General features: G+C 40.4%; 1 protein-coding gene across 2 annotated transcripts; it reads right to left on the reverse strand.

Annotated features, from left to right (window-relative positions):
• Positions 1-2,156: 2,156 nt before the first annotated feature.
• Positions 2,157-14,105, reverse strand: LOC133926524 (protein CELLULOSE SYNTHASE INTERACTIVE 1-like). 2 transcript variants are annotated; one of them, XM_062372498.1, is made up of 8 exons: positions 13,907-14,105; positions 13,323-13,455; positions 11,858-11,925; positions 7,964-11,012; positions 4,334-6,872; positions 3,535-3,989; positions 2,731-2,847; positions 2,157-2,629 (listed from the first exon to the last, which is right to left on the reverse strand). In XM_062372498.1, exons 2-8 carry the CDS (start codon positions 13,386-13,388, stop codon positions 2,489-2,491), a joined length of 6,435 nt encoding a protein of 2,144 aa, XP_062228482.1. In that variant the 5' UTR covers positions 13,389-13,455; positions 13,907-14,105; the 3' UTR covers positions 2,157-2,488. The 2 variants fall into 2 exon arrangements, with proteins under 2 accessions (XP_062228482.1, XP_062228484.1); XM_062372500.1 differs by lacking the exon at positions 13,907-14,105 and adding an exon at positions 13,538-13,857.
• Positions 14,106-16,167: the final 2,062 nt, after the last annotated feature.

The following is a 16,167-nucleotide window of genomic DNA, read 5'->3' on the forward strand; positions in this document are numbered from 1 at the left end:
CCCTCTACGTTTCATCTGGTATGAAAGTGAATATTAATGATCCAATTGCTACTATGTGAAACTGAAGGGTTAATATCTACGGCAAGCATTAAAAATTCTATTAAACAATCTAATTAAACAGTCATTAATACTTAGTGCATGCATGCAACTAATTCCATTACAAATATTTAATGCATTCAGTTTTTCTTCGAGAAACTTTAACCCTATGATTCTCATTTTTTAAGTCTAAGTAACCATCACACTAAGACTTTTTTATATAAGAACTATTTTTTCTTCATTAGTTATATGGGACATTTTCAACAGGCTCTGCCATCTTCTACGGTGGCTTGCCGCCGCCGGCGTTCACGATCTGGATGTCCTTGACCACCTTATCACCCTTGCATTGGATCTTGCATGCAAGCCTGTGCGGATCGAACGGCCCGACGATGGTGATCATCTTGCTCTTCTCGTCATAGGAGCCCGTCCTTATCCTCTCCGGGTCTGTATGCACAATCCCAAATTTTGACTGAGTGATTCTGTGACCCATGCATGTGCTGATCGTGGGATCCTTGAAACTACACATGGAACCCATGAATTTCACAGGAAACTATATAGTTCATTTTATGAAATCATCGGGCGTTGTAACAAAGCTAGATGTTCCAATGATATATTTTTACCTTGGAGCTTGCATAGAATCTTGCGGATTTTCTTGTAGCACTGGTGGCAATCAAGGTCAACCTTCACGATTAGCATTAATATCTGTGTTTACAGCAGCATTAGTGGAGTAAACATTTATTATTTTGACAGCACTAAAGTAATTAAAAGGGCATCAAAACTAATGGAAAACATTGCACAAATATGTCAAGTTCAACAAATGCGTTTATTTTTTCCCCTGCGGTTAGTAATATATAGTAGAATAAAATAAGTCAAGGACAAAAAATCAGTAATAGCAGATATTTGTGATTTTGTAGAATACGGGTAATTTAACAGGGTAACTCCCCTATCGCTTGAACCTTGAATTTTTTACATACACTTGAAACAACATATGACACATCATCTCTTGATAACGAAAAAGAAATCATAAAAGCATCTAGCACTCAGATAGACAATATGCTCTTAAACAGTTTGATTCTGAAATACAGTTTGGACATATTCCTACAGACAAAGCATATATGTCATAATTAAAGTTGTTGTCATCATATTGCTGAAGATGTCCAAAGGATAATGATTTACTAGAACGTATATTATCTACTTACTCTAACTAGGATAGAAATACCACATATCTCTAATTATTACAGTAGATTGGTAGCAGAAAAAAATGTGATTATTACAATTTTCAGCACCTTTTGCTAATATATGAATGTATGAATATATTGTTCCAATTAGTGTGTACTTGTAGAGTGTCTGCTTGGGGAGAATTTTCATGTTTTGTTTTCATCTTTTATTATCCTAAATTAGATACACGAAGGTATTTCAAGCATGGAGGAGCGTTGGGCAGAAGTGAAAAAGAAAAGATCGAGACGGAAGAAAGTATGGGAGCCGTTGGATCCAAGATAAATAGCTCAAACATTGAATGTTGGGGACTAGAAAATGCCTGAGCATCATGTAGATATGTAACTCTTTTCATATCAAAGAACTTACAGATTGAAAAAATTCTAAGCATGAATCTTTTATTTGATTTGGATAAATTTTGTTTTTTAATCAATAAAATGTCATATTTTGCTTAATATTTATTATGGTATTTGATAATTTTTTAAACACACTTACAAATTTTCTACTTCTATTATAATATTATTGATTGCACATATATAACACGTGCGTAGTTACCATGTCAATGAAATGTGAGGTGAGACTATCTGAATCAATAAATGTAGACTAAAGCAGCAAATAAGCAAAACCACTTCTTAGCGATAGCATTGCCGGTGATTCGTTTGGATAACAGATAATTATTTGCAAACCAACGAAATTCATTGTACCATTTCACAGCTTTGTTGGTGGTTCTTACGGATCACAAATAATTATCCACAAGCCCACGAAATTTATCATAGCATTTTACCATAAAGTATTCATAGGTACCAGTGGATCCAGAATTGATGCATGATCATAACCAACCACAATATCATGAAAAAATAGCGTTCAATAATCACAACCAAGTATTGTCACGCACAACAGAGGAATAATTTGACAAATAGGCATGTATTGGTTATAAATAAGTTTCTGGTCCGTATGACAGAAAACCTAAACACCAAATATATTTATTCTGCTTACACCCTTTACAAAGACAAAATTCCGGGGAAAAAATAACGAATCGATTTTGTTACAATCAGTACAAAACATCTGACTCATCTGTTTATATCTCGCAGAAAGGTACAACATATGACAACTTTCTCTGCTGGCTATTTACACTGATGCACAAACAGGGTAACATTTAGTAGAGGATGGAACAAGAAACCACTCTCGACTTATAGATTTTAACTTACACAGAGCACCTAAATATGTAGGTATCCAGTTATTTGTTTGACCACTGGAATTCAATTTCCAGGTTCCTATTAGGACCGCTTTTGCTCTCGGGTAGCAATGTATACTCGCCAGCGACTGAGCCCAGCATGACAACCCGATCGATTTGGATTGTCACTTTACCAAACGATTTCTGCAACCACAAGTTGAGAGATTGAGAATGCAATCACAGTGACGCAAAGCAGAACAATAGTCTAAAGTGGTCAATGTAATTCATCTCCCCTATTTCTGTACCTTTCCGAATTTGCTGTTGTTTTTGCAGGAGATATGAAGCTTCTGGCCTTTGGGAGGGCTGTCAAATGCCCATGCAAAGGCTTCATCCCATTCAGGTGTTGCACCAGTTGACACAATCTGTGTATTAAGTCATGTAAGTTACGTCAACAATGCTTGCACGCAATAAATTCAAAGCCAGGTCTACGGAGAGGCAAATACGTCAATTCAAGGTGCACATTTTCATACAGCAAAATCGACTGCTAAGTGCCAATAGTGTTGATATGCTTTGGGGTAGGCACCACCTCAAAGGCACCAAATATTAAAGATCGATGCAATAACTTCCATTGTATTGTAAAAGAAAAAGAGAACTACAAATACTTGGGAAGCCCAAGAATTAGCTGTGGGACAAGCACTGAAACAATATGCCTTAAACGAAATTCCAGTTAGGCTCAGTACATAGGGCGTGTTTGGTTGGAGCCCTGGCAGGCAGCTCCGGCGCCAGGCAGCGCATCCAACCGCAGGCATCCGAAATCGGATGCATGGAGCTGCTGCCTGGCCAGGCAGCTCCGGCCAGGGGAGCAACCAAACAGGCCCATAATGCGCGATGGAAACACTGTTCTCGGTGCTGCACTGCCCAAGCTTGATGTGGACTGTCAAATTGTGATCCAGTGGCGCTCACAATAGAAGTGGGCATAATATCAATAGAAAAAAAACATGCCAAGAAAAATAATGTAGACTGTAAAAAGTTATTTATTGTCAGCAGAAGAAAATGAGTAGTGATGGACCAATATCCCTAAAATGAGAAGTACAGCAATTTTGGTATACCTTTGTCAGCCTTGGCGTATTATTTCCAAGAGTAAGCTTGCAGAATGCACTAGGATTTCCAACTGATTGCCTTAGATTGTTGCCACGCTTTATAGTAACTGTAAGTGTCCCAGGCAAGCACTGAAGAAGCAGTTCTGCCTTTTCTTGAAACCGAGGTGGGCCAGACTGTATCAAGTACTGAAGTAGAGGAATAGCCTCAGAGGCAGCAACTGATTGAGCTTTAAACACTTCAGCTGGGCAGGCTGTCCAAGCTTGCCTGAGAAGATATAGTGAATCCAGTGCTGCTTCTTGAGTTGCCTCAGAACCAGTTTTAAGGGATGTTACAAGATGAGGAATGCATAATGTAGCAGGTTCAGTGACCCTCAGACGAGGGAAGTTGCTAAGTAAAGCATTAAGTGCTTTAAGATACTCCTCATTAGCACTTCCAGATGCCCATATATCCTTCTCAATAGAAGCTACATGCAAAACATCATCATTAGATACTTCAACTCTGGGTACATGAAAAATATATTCCAGGTTGCCAGAAGAAATTTAGATTAAAATTTAGATTACTATTTAACTGAACGAGATACAAAAATGCCTCTTTTGTGTAGTACTGGTAAAACATAATCTCAGATTGGAACTCGAAAAGTAAGCATGAACTTCGCATGTGAGGACCTTGATTCCTGTACTAAGAATTTAGTTATATTTAATACTAAATTTAGATGCTGACATCTTTAGCATGACAGGCATATCAGATAACAATGAAGTTAAAATGCAAATTGAATATGACAGAAACAGGAAAGGGATATTGTTTTACCGGTTATAACTCTGACTGTTTCACTGGTAGCATATTCTTGGATAGTGTGATTATTGAATAGAAGTTTGACAAACATTGCTGCCTGAACAGAAGTGTCAGGATTGCTTGAACTGATAAGGTCCAGCAGGACCTGGACACCACCAGATTCTGCAACTGCTCTCTTATTTGCTCGGCTGTACATGACTAGATTCTGCAAGGCGCAAATTGCTACCACTTTCATCTCTTCAGTTGGTTGATCTTCAAGAAGATTAACCAGAGCACGGCATGCTGCAACAGCATCAGTAGAACGGGCAAGAGCTTCGTTTTGGAAAAGATCTCCAAGAGCAAGAGCAGCAAGCAATCTTCCCTGTTGAGACTGTGTCTGTGGATCCAGAAGGTACATGGACAAAGGTGCAATAGCATTTTTAGCAGCCTTTGCCTCCCTTATTCTTACATTGTTCAGCAATGCCTCAATAAGTCTGGCAGCAGTTTCCTCACATTGATGACTCCTCAAGAGATCCAGCAATGCTTCCACAGCACCACTTTCAGCCATTGCTTCTGCACTTGTTGAATCATCACTCTCCAATACAAGCAGGGCATTCAAAGCACCCACAACAGTGCTTTCAGTTCCCGACCTGAGCAATTGCACTAGTACTGCAACAGGTACCTCAAGGAAAAACTCAGTACTGTACTGCAAAATGCTAGACAAGACAGATGCTGCAGATTCCCACACAACATGAGGCAAAGGCGGGTCAGTTTGTAACAGCACCTTGGACAACTCAAAAACACCACCCTCCTTTGCAATTGTATTTGGCCAAGCTATTGCAAGGTTAGCAAGAGCTTTTATAGCTCTCTGCTGTAAATTTGGCAAACCTGATGAAAGAACTTGAATAAGAGGAGTAATCGCCTGCTCTGTTATTGTATCCTTCTGGAGGTGATCTTCTAGAAGAAGATGAGATAGGAGTTCTGCAGCTAATTGTTGCACAGCTGGCGGAGATGAATTCAATAAGGTAATGACTGGCTCAATGGTTTGGCGAGGTGTCAAGTTATAATCAGCACGACATTCAGGATGCTCCAAAATATTCACAAGAACCTGCAAAGTGCTATACTGCCCTTCAGGACCCATGTCTGCCTTAGATAGCAAAGAGAAAAGAGGCTGTACTACTTTGGCTGCAGATGGACCTTTTGCTATGCTAGCATTGTTTGTCAAAATCCGAAGCATTTCTGCCAATGCGATGCAAAGAAAATCTGGAGCATCATGGAGAATATCGAGAATGCTCTCAATTACACCAGCCTTAACCATTTCCAATTTGCAAGCCGGTCTATCCTTTCCAAGTTTCACCAAAGCTCTAGCAACTGCCTCATGAAGCATGTAGTTCCTGCCATACAGAAGTCCAACAAGAGGAATGACCGCTCCATGCGCTGCCACTAGTTCCGCCAATTGCTCATCATCTAGAAGCCTATCCAATGCATGAACCACAGAAAGCTGGGCTGGGTTAGCTTCACTAACCAGTAAACCAACCAGGGGTTCCACACAACGTGCTGCGGCCATTGTCGAACGGATCCTTGTATTCGCAAACAGAACACAACATAGTTCTGCAGCATCTCCTTTCAACTCAGCTGAGCAATCAGAAGAAAGAATCCGGCACAGAACATCTACTGCATTCATCTCAACGTCTGCAACCGCAAGTGCTCTTGATGGATTGTCACAGAGCAGCCTAACAAGTGCTGATATAGCTGCATGTTGTTCCCTCTCCATGCCAGTACTCAGAATCTCTACAAGCGGTTGGATAGCTTGCCGAGCTGACTCACTGTTCCTGACATGGTCAGCACAAAACAAGCTCTCTAATGCCTTTGCAGCACTGTAACGTGAATTCCTTCCTCCTAAACGAAGGACTGCGACAAGTTGGTTAACAGCACCGAGTGCTGACTCATGGTGCCTTATTTCTGCACTACTAAAAAGAATGCCCAGCAATTCAGTTGTAGCTTCTTCTGTTGCATCCTGTGGGCTAAGTGATAGGTATTTGGTAAGTGCTTCTAGGATTCCAGCTTCAGCCATTAGCAGCATGTTTGGGGGGCAATCAACAGCTAATTGTGTCAGAAGACCCAAGGCCAAGAAAGGAGCACCAGGTCTTTCAGGAATGGGTTTAAGTAGATCAACAAGAAGAGGAATAGATTTTCTGGAAGTTGCACCAACCCTGATATCATCAACTCTGAATAGCCTCTCCAATGCAATTTGATCAGGATTAGGCACCAACATGAATTCCTCTGATAACTCCAAAAGATCAGCTATATCAACATCAGCACATCCAAGCAAAGATATAAGTCCCATGGCCGCCCCAGAATTAGCAACAGCCAGAAGAGTTCCTCTGCTACCATTGCAAACCAGACTTGACAGAGCTTGTGCAGAGAAATACCTGTATGCTGGCTCATCTGACCTTAACAAGTTTGAGAGCACAGGAATTGAGTGCAGTGCTTGGTTAGATCGAATTATCTCTCTTTCTTGGAATAGCACAGCAAGAAGTAAGGCACAGACCCATGAGGTACTATCTTCTTCCCCCTGACAAAAGCATGAGCATACATTAAGGGCAGTCACAGGCTCGCAGCAATTGAAACAAACTTAACAATGTAGCAAGAGGATAAATAAAGGGTAAGCAATAAAACAACAGAAGTAAGAATAAAGTTCAGACATATATATGCAGAGTGGACCTTCCCATATGAAAACAAAGAATTTACGGAACGCCACTGTAAATCTCTAATCCAAAAAGATGCCTAACTTACAAAGGCAAATGCCATAAAAATGTCCAAGCGCTAGTCAGCAAATAATAAGATGAAAGCAATGCACAAAATATAAATTTTACTTTTGGTCCTATTTGATTTTGAAGTGTTTGTCCAAAGGAGATCTACTACCTTACAGTATGAATACTGAAATCCCAAATAGAACGTCAATCGGATATTCGGATGTCATTGCAGGAGTAAAATATATCATGAGCTCAGAAGAGTAGAACAAATAAATAAGATTGACCAACTCGGTATGCGTCGACTTATAAAGAGGATTAACATAATTAAGAATAGAAATAAAAACAGAATGATTGAACCAACCAGGCGTTATGGTCTTAATCGACAGTAAGACCCCTAAAATTCTATAGACATAAGTAAACGCGATCCTGTGTTACATTGTTAAGTATCAAAATTTATTACAGGGATCCAAGAATGGCAAAGATTAATTAAATCAATGTTTCTTAGCTGTACAATAGATGGAATCCTTATAATCAATTTGGTCGAACGCGATAATCCAGTCTATCAATACTTACTATAATTTGACCTCTTAGCTGGGTTCTCTGGAAACTTGATTACTAAATCTAGATAAGCATCAATGAGTTCATCAAGCCAAAGTTTCTTCCACAATATCAATTGGAAAACTAGGGCATCACCGAATTCGATTAAACTTGTTTGATGCTTACCAAATTAACCAACAATGTAAAGCATAAAGACTGTTCCAGGGAACTGAGTAAACTTTAGTAGATATAGTTGTCGTTCGTATGCATACTGTAAAAATATTGAAGCATAAGAGACACTAGCATTCATGCACCAACTAGCCTTCATGCAAAGCATCACAATAAGTAATGAAAACAAGTAACATTTACATACCACATATTGGAATGCATTTTGTGAAATCTTTTCGGTAAGCATTTCAACTGCTCCAGCTTCTAGGATTTCTGCTCTTGTTTTGCTGTCATGCCGAGAAAAGACAGCAAGTAACCATAGTGGAATCATGTTGCCTGAGATTACAGCAGTGCGGCACACAGTTTCACCATCGTCGTTATTTTCTTTGGAGTGTCTGGAAATTTTAATATCTGTTATGCTTTCTCCACTCCCATTTTCAGTAGGCATGTTTGTCATATGGATCATACCAACTAAGGAATGAATCAGTTGAAAATACAGGCTTGAGTCACTCAGAATCTCTATCTGCTTCTGACAGTGCTCTTTTGCTGCACAAACAAGAAGGGCACATCCACCAACTCTAACTTTAAGCATGTTGGAGCCAATGACTCGCTGTGTGATGGATGATATGCAACCTGGTGTTTGAGAAACCAAACCACCCACAACATCATGTTGGTCAGTACAGAGTCTTGACACAACTTCTATGGCTTTATCTTGCAAGGAGGGTGCCACATCAGCTACACATGACACAAGGGGAAGTATAGTGTGGGGATTTTCTGCAAGAACTGCCCAAGGAGCCTTGGTGTGCCCACTTGACGCCTTTGATCTTGATAACAGCACCAGTGCGTCAAGAACTTCTGATGTCACAGCAGGTTCACCATTAGCTGCTTCCAAAAGCCCAGCTAGAGCAAGGACAGTACCAGAACGGTTAATAGTATCTGAAAGCTGCTGATTAATAGTTCGGCACTGTAAAAGACGAGCTATGGCTGCTGCTGCATGAGTTTTTCCATCAATAGTTCCCTCTCTTAGCACGCGTGTTACACGGAAGAGAATTTCTTCAAAAGACACTTGGATAGATAGTTCCTGATCAAGAAAAAGGTTTGCCAAAGCTCTAGTTGCTTGTTCTGCTACTTCAATAACTGTAGAATTTGCAAGTGAGACTAGTGGAGCTAATGCATCCCGTCCAATTGCAGCAACCTCCTTGTTTTGCTTGATTGAAAGAAAAATGGCAGCAAGACAACATGAGGCATCCATTAGAATTTTGTCAGACTGCATATCAAGCAGCTTCATGACCGACCAAAGTGTCTTCACTGCAATATGAGTTTCTCGCAGGTCCTTGCGGCAATGAAATAGACCAGCAAGAGCAGATGCTGATTTAGCCTGAGTTTCTTCCTTGGGTGAGCTTAGAATTTTGATCATTGTCTCAGCCGCATCATTTGCAGCACTTCCTTCATGTAGAATATCATTAAGTGGTGCAACAGAAAGCAAGCTTTTCAAAGCATCCAGAACATAAACTTTTGACTCAGGCTGTTCACTTGTTAAGAGAGCAGATAACTGGCTGATAGTTCCTGTATCTGACTTGTGGATAAGATGATTCAGTGTTTTAGATGCTATCTCCTTGCCATTATCACTTCCATTTTTGAGAAGCCATAGTAAAGCAGGAACAGCATCAGCACTTTCAACACATGCTCTTATGTCCTCACTGTGATTGCATAAATTGCCAATGATGGTTGCTGATTCTTCTTTAGCTTTGGGGGATCCAGTTTCTAAAATTTGAACAAGAGGAGGTATGCCACCAGCAGCAGTGATAGCCCATTTGCTCTCATCATTCTCCCTTGACAGAAGAGCAAGCAGAGCAACAGCACATTCCTGCTGTTGTTCTGAAGAAAGACCAAGTAAGGAAATCAATAGCTGAACGCCTTCACGACCCTGCAGAGCTTGCCATAGATCACAATCCTTCTTACAGAGAGCAAAAAGTGATTTCATGAGGTCATCTTGCACCTCAGTACCTGCCATTGTTATTAAACCAACAAGCAAGCGTTTTGCATCAGAATCTGCTAGTGTCTTACAGAGAACAGGGTTACTATACAAGCTAGCCAAAGCTTCAATTATGCGCTCCTGTACAAGGAAGGGCACCTTAGGCTTAAACTGCTTCAACAGTGTTTTCTCAACGACAAGAGGGTCGGAAGCACTGATAGACTCTGCATTTGTGTCATATATCATCAAGGCTGAGGCCAATGCACCAAGAGTGTCCGCAACCTGTGCAGATGAAGAGCATGACTCGAGACTTTCACCAAGGCTTGAGATTACATAAGATAGACCACCAGATATATTTGCTAGTGCACACATCGCGTTTCCTTGCAATGCTTGAGCAGATTCCCCTTGCATGAACTCTTTTGATGGAGCAATAGTAGCATTTATAAGAGCAGGAATCCCATTAGAATTAGCTATCTGACGCCTGGCCTCTTTACTCTGTGCAGAAAGGGAGTTGAGAGCACCAGCAGCTTCGGCTCTGATGGAAGTTTCATTACCAGGACCAAGTAACTTAAGGAGCTGCTTTGTTGTTTCTCCAGATAAAACTTTATTACAGACAGAAGAGTCTTCCATCATCAAAGACCCAAGAAGATAGCATACATTTGCGAGGGTATTTGTTTGTGCAGAACCAACCAGCTTTATAAGTATATCAACTCCACCACATTGCACAGTTGCTGACCAAAACCCCTCTGTGTTTTTTGATAAATTCTTTAGTGCTCCGGTAAGCAGGTCATCAACCAAACTCTCATTCTTCAGACTAATTTTAAGTTGCTCCCATAGTACAGGAACAACATTTTCCGTTGAGAAAATCTTTGATCCAACATGATCCCTTATCCCATCTTGTGAAACTGCATAAATGGTTTTGGCAGCTGCAGTTTGGCTTTCGGATGACTTCGACCTGAGAAGAGCAAGCAATGGAGGGATGCAACCACCAAGTAGGACTTTAACCCTTAGCTCCTCTTCCTTGCAAAGAGACCCCAGAACAGTGGCAGCCAGCATCTTAACTCCGGATGGTCCAGACCTAAGGAGAGATACAAGTATCGGAACTGCCTGTGAATGTGATCCGACAGCTCCAAATGCAGTATCGCGTGTTTGAACAAGATCTAATAACTGCTTCAAGGAGTTCTCTTTCTCTTGAGTGGACGAAGAACTCTGCCGCAACTGCTCAATACACTGAGCAACGCTTGAAAGTGTCTCCTCATCCTCCACATTAACTCGATTCCTGAAAATACAGAATTATATGACTTGGAGTTCTAGTGTTCTACACTTTACAAGAGCTCTTATATGTTGCATGAGCACAATTAGATATCGAAATTTACAAAAAATATTATGCTTAAAGATACATGATTGAGGTATATTACTTGAAACATTTTTCTGGAAATAAGCTTACAAAGGGCTGTCAATAAAAACATTCATACAGAACAATGTTCATTTCAACACAATCCAAGAGATTGTAAAATTGCAATTTCCGTATAGGTAAATATGCATATCATATATTTACTTTATTGAAAGTTGTAAACTGGAAATTTCATTATAATTAGCAGTCGTAAGTTTGCACTGCTAATAGTGTAATTGTAGCATAGCCATTTAGTTCTCATATTTTACTTTATCAAATGTTTCCACTAAAAAAAGAGCTCTCCAATGTTTCCCAATGGTATTCTGAGTTGGCTATTAGTATCCTGTAACATCTAGTTGCTAGACCAATTTGGGCATATACACCCACCATTCTCTTGTCATCCTATAATGCGTGCAATCAATGGTCAGATTTCTCATCTAGAGTATTTATTTAATCTGTGCCATGAAAATTATACTGGCAGATTTCTCATCTAGAGTACTTCGATACCATTGTATTTCGATATATTTTGCTAATACATAATAAGAAAAATCAATGGTCAGAGGTGTCTATTGGAGAGTGGAGACCATGCTGATGTCCAAAGCAATGAGTAAAAGAGAACAGATGCGGTAGCGTCCATTTTCAAGAGTGCCAATTTAAGAGGATAACAACAACAACAACAACAACAACAAGAGGCTTGTACGCAAGCAACAAGAAGCAGAGTCAAAACTTACTTGCCCATTTTCATGACTGATAGAGGAGTTGGTGGTTCTGAATCTTGAACTTTGTCCACGTGCCTTTCCTATTAATGCAGGGACGCAATTACTATTAAGATATCAAGATGCAAAAATCAAAGATAACTTCTGAACTCTACATGATCTTATTGCACAACACAATGGATGCCACAAAAATTCCAAATCCAAGGAAACAATTATTCATGAACAGTCAGAAGAGAGTACAATGTCAAAGGTATTCAAATAATGGAAATAATGCCTTACGAAATACGTGGAAGTCAAATTGAAGGATGTGTTGTCAGATCAATCACAACTGATTTTTTTTTCAAATGACGAACAAAATACAAAAGAATCAGCATCCTGTAAGTGTGATGAATAACAGATATCATGCCGGCTTAAAAGTCTGCCACATCAATATTATGTGTCCAAGTTGAATGAAAACACATGGTTATGGACACTGCAATGTAACAGTAGTACAGATAGAACCAATTAACCAAAACAATAATATTTCAAATGTGCATATGAAACTACTGTTCATTAATCATTACTTAATTTTAACAAAGAAAATCTTGCCAACAACAGAAAAAAATAACATAGAAACAATAAGCACTTCTTTTAGGGTCTCAGGACTCTTTACGATTGTTTTTCACCCAGAAATGATCTCTTGGATCATAAAATCAAATTGCTGACACAAAACACGATTTTATATGCAAAAATAGGATTGAACAAGGCAACAATGATGGAACATAACAAAGGCGAGAGAAAAGGTTCGCATTTTCAATCAAATGCAAAACCCAAAAGAGATGGCAAACCTGAGATTCAATAGATCAATGAAGCACAGATGCAATAAAGAAAATGAGCAGTCATTTAAGGCTTTAAGCATTTTTCATGTGCTTTCATTTCATAAAAGTAGCTACATTACACCAAATTACCACTGCTATTTTCCAATTCTTTCCAATGGTCATAGATGCCAAACGATAACATAATACAAACACATGATTTGACTGTTCAAGTTACGGAATTCATGTAGTACCATCATCAGTATAGGACAGAAGCATGTTATTGCTAGTTTTCTTATTGACAAAAGGATGAGACACATATAACATAACACCTTCCTAATTTCTCTGTTTCAAGACATAGCTATTGCAAATTATGGCCCACACTTAAGCTGGTGGATCTAGTTGATTGGATTAAAAAATACAGCTCCGTTAAAACCCCAATTCTTAAAATTTCACAAATACGCATGAAAGGCTTTTCTCGAGTGGACTGAACACTGATCTCGATTTCAAAGCATATCTTCTGTAACACTATTTACCCTTTCATCCAAAATGACCACAGCAACTCATACAGATCAAACAATTCCTTTCAAGCAGCACGACAGAAGAATTGCAGTTGAGGAATACTAAGAAAGCGACACGCTGCCTCTTTACAATGTCAGAACCACAGAGTCCAAGAGTAGACCAACCAGATCTGCGCCGCCATGGCTGCCGCCATTGGTTCCATTAAACCGCCACGCCAATGCCGCCGCCATTATTAGCTGTTCACTCCTCGAGCAAAGCAGATCGGAGTTTCCGCTTCCCCAGCGCCGAGCTCTCAACCTGAAACAAATATAAGGGTGAACAATTTGGGTCAGATCCACCACAAATCCATCAAATGAACCGAACCATACATCGAACTAACCACAGATTTCGCCTCAGACTTAAGCAGTAACCCCAGATCTAACCATACACGAATGCGACAGCTGCTGCAACCACCAAGTGAATCGGAAACTCCCCAATTGCAAAATCAGCAAACTAGCCCCAACAAATCGCTGCATTAGGCGGCAATCAGCCCGTAAGCTCCTCACCCGCCGAGCTAGATCGCACGCCACCGCTTCGAAGCGCTCGTGAAACCACGAGCTCGCCCCCGAACCCCGCACCAAAACCAGCTGCACTGAAGCAACTGCCACTGCTCGGCGCCCGCCAAGCCGCAACCTAAAAAACCTCCACCGAGAAAAACCAAAAAAACGACGAAAAAATCGGGGAAACCACACCGGAGGGAAGGGCCAACCTCTCATGGAATTGCCGCGCCGGGGAGGGAGATTTTGCGAACAATATCACGGAGTCGCCCCCTGCTACCTCGCGGCCGCAGATCCAGTGGGGAGGGAGGTGCCCATACACAGACGCGCAGGCGTCTGTTACTCTCTCTTTTATTCCGGGAAATGTTTTTCGCTAATTTCCGTGGTCTAAAAGGGCGGCATTTATATAGCAAGTGAGCTCTCCCCTTCCCAACGACCGCCGACAGTGGCAGTGAGGAAGCGACTAGGTTTGCAGCTATGGAGTGACATTTTTGCAGAATCATCCCTAACATAATATTATTTTAAAAACAGTCTCTAGATGCTTTAGGGCTCATTTGGTTTGGCGCCCCCACCACGGCTGCCAAAGTTGGAGTTGGTACATCCACGCACAAGTGTTACTTACATAGGTACGGATATCAAAATTTAACTTGGATTTATGTGTTTGATTTAGAAAAAAAATTTAAACATGTAAAATATAACTTGAAATCCTACACAAGTGTCGAAACCTGACTTGAATTTGGATGTCTGATTCGGTAAATAAATTTGGACACGAATATCCAGTAACACTACCACGCACGCGAAGTTGTTGCTTGATTCTGCTCGCCAATTCGTTGGTGAGCTAGTGCATCATTCATACCTCTGTACCCACGTTAGTTCATTTTCTTGTCGATTCAAGGGCGAACAATGATGAAAAATTCTTCGCCAGAGTTGGCCAACCAAGCTTTGGCCGGATTAATCCTAACGTAGGCGCTCAGCGGCTGGGTGTCAGATGCTATATTCAGGTTAGGGAGGGTGTACGTGTCATATTGTAGCCTTTTCTGCTGCTGAGCTTTCGTGATTAGATTAAACAGGAATGGAATTGTTAATTAGGGAGCACGGTACGCTGGATGAGGTGGTGGTTGATTGGTGCCAGTCTGCATGGGCTGGCTGGCGGGGAGGGGGTGCTCTGTGATTGTCTTCAACAAGACAAAAAAATCAACAGGCGGGAGAGGGATCTGCCAACTTCCAAATAGCTGTAAAATCAGTGCCCCATGTACAAAGTTGGGGAAAATTATTGTGCATACGAGCAATCCTTTTATAAAAAATAGACGCACTTGTACAGACCAATTAAACATTTGTAGGATGCTCTGCAGTATGGACGTTAAACATTTTTTTTTTCAAATTAGAAAAGGATACGTCGTCACATGAGCCTATCAAGCATAAAGCACATGTACAAAGTGCTTCTAATTTTTCGAAAATGTATAATATTTTTTCAAATTTTCATTAGATTAATATTATTTTAAGAACCCCAATTGTTGGGAACCGGCATAAAAATACCCATTCCAAACGATGGTTAATACATCGATCGTGTAAAGTAAAGCATGGCTCGTTGAACATTCGTAAATCATAAGGCATGCACTCTGACGTTCTTGTGCGATGATGATCACTTAAAAGGCATGGTATTTCGTATGCCTAATCAGTAGGTAAGCGTAACTGGAGCCTGGACCTTGCAGGCGAAAAGACAATGCAGCCCCTGGCCACGGGAACCCAGCCTTGCCCGCTCTCGGCGTCGCCATGTGCACGATGATTACTCCATTATTGACCAGCGAAAACCTCAAATTAACAAATTAATTGAGCAGTGCCAAGTTGTTTAAATAGGCTATTTATCCATTGAGCTGCTTTAAATTACCTGTTAATATGTGCAAGAAAATGGTATCTTACATCTCAAACTTTTGGTGGGGGAGTACCATTGACAGTCCTATAATTCATTGACATAAATGGTCCACGTTGATAAGATCAAAGGTGATGGTGGGATAGGTTTTTGGGAATATCTCTCTTTAATATATTGAGGAAGCAAGGATGGAGACTTTTGATTAGGTCAGATACTTTATGTATAAGAGTGATTAAGAGCAAGTACTATCCAAATAGTGGTTTTCTTTTGGATAGCAAGAAGAAGAGAAGTTCGAGACATGGAAAGCAATGCTACATGGATGTGATGTCCTTAAGTTTGGTGTAATTAAACGAGTTGAGCCAAGAAACTCGATTGATATCTCAGCAGATAATTGGATTCCTGAAAATCTTTCATTGAAATCAAGAATAAGGTTAGAAGAGGCCAATGTAAACCTTGTGAATGAGTTGTTATTGTCGGGAAGTAGAAAATGGAACGAATGTCTTATTTTGGATTCTTTCATCCAGATGGATGCTGATGAGATTCTAAAAATTAAGGTAGGAAATACAATGGAGGAGGATGTATTGGCTTGGGCAGTTAAACGAA

This window comes from Phragmites australis, chromosome 8, assembly GCF_958298935.1.
Source record: "Phragmites australis chromosome 8, lpPhrAust1.1, whole genome shotgun sequence".
Taxonomy (NCBI): Eukaryota; Viridiplantae; Streptophyta; class Magnoliopsida; order Poales; family Poaceae; genus Phragmites; species Phragmites australis.

Excerpts from the sequence above, each read along its gene's own strand:
- LOC133926524 (XM_062372498.1), bottom strand. The coding sequence starts at position 13,388 with ATGGCGGCGGCATTGGCGTGGCGGTTTAATGGAACCAATGGCGGCAGC. Across the intron at positions 11,926-13,322 it reads GCCATGGCGGCGCAGATCTG|GAAAGGCACGTGGACAAAGT; the intron begins GTTGGTCTACTC and ends CTGCATTAATAG. Across the intron at positions 2,630-2,730 it reads ACAACAGCAAATTCGGAAAG|AAATCGTTTGGTAAAGTGAC; the intron begins GTACAGAAATAG and ends TTGTGGTTGCAG.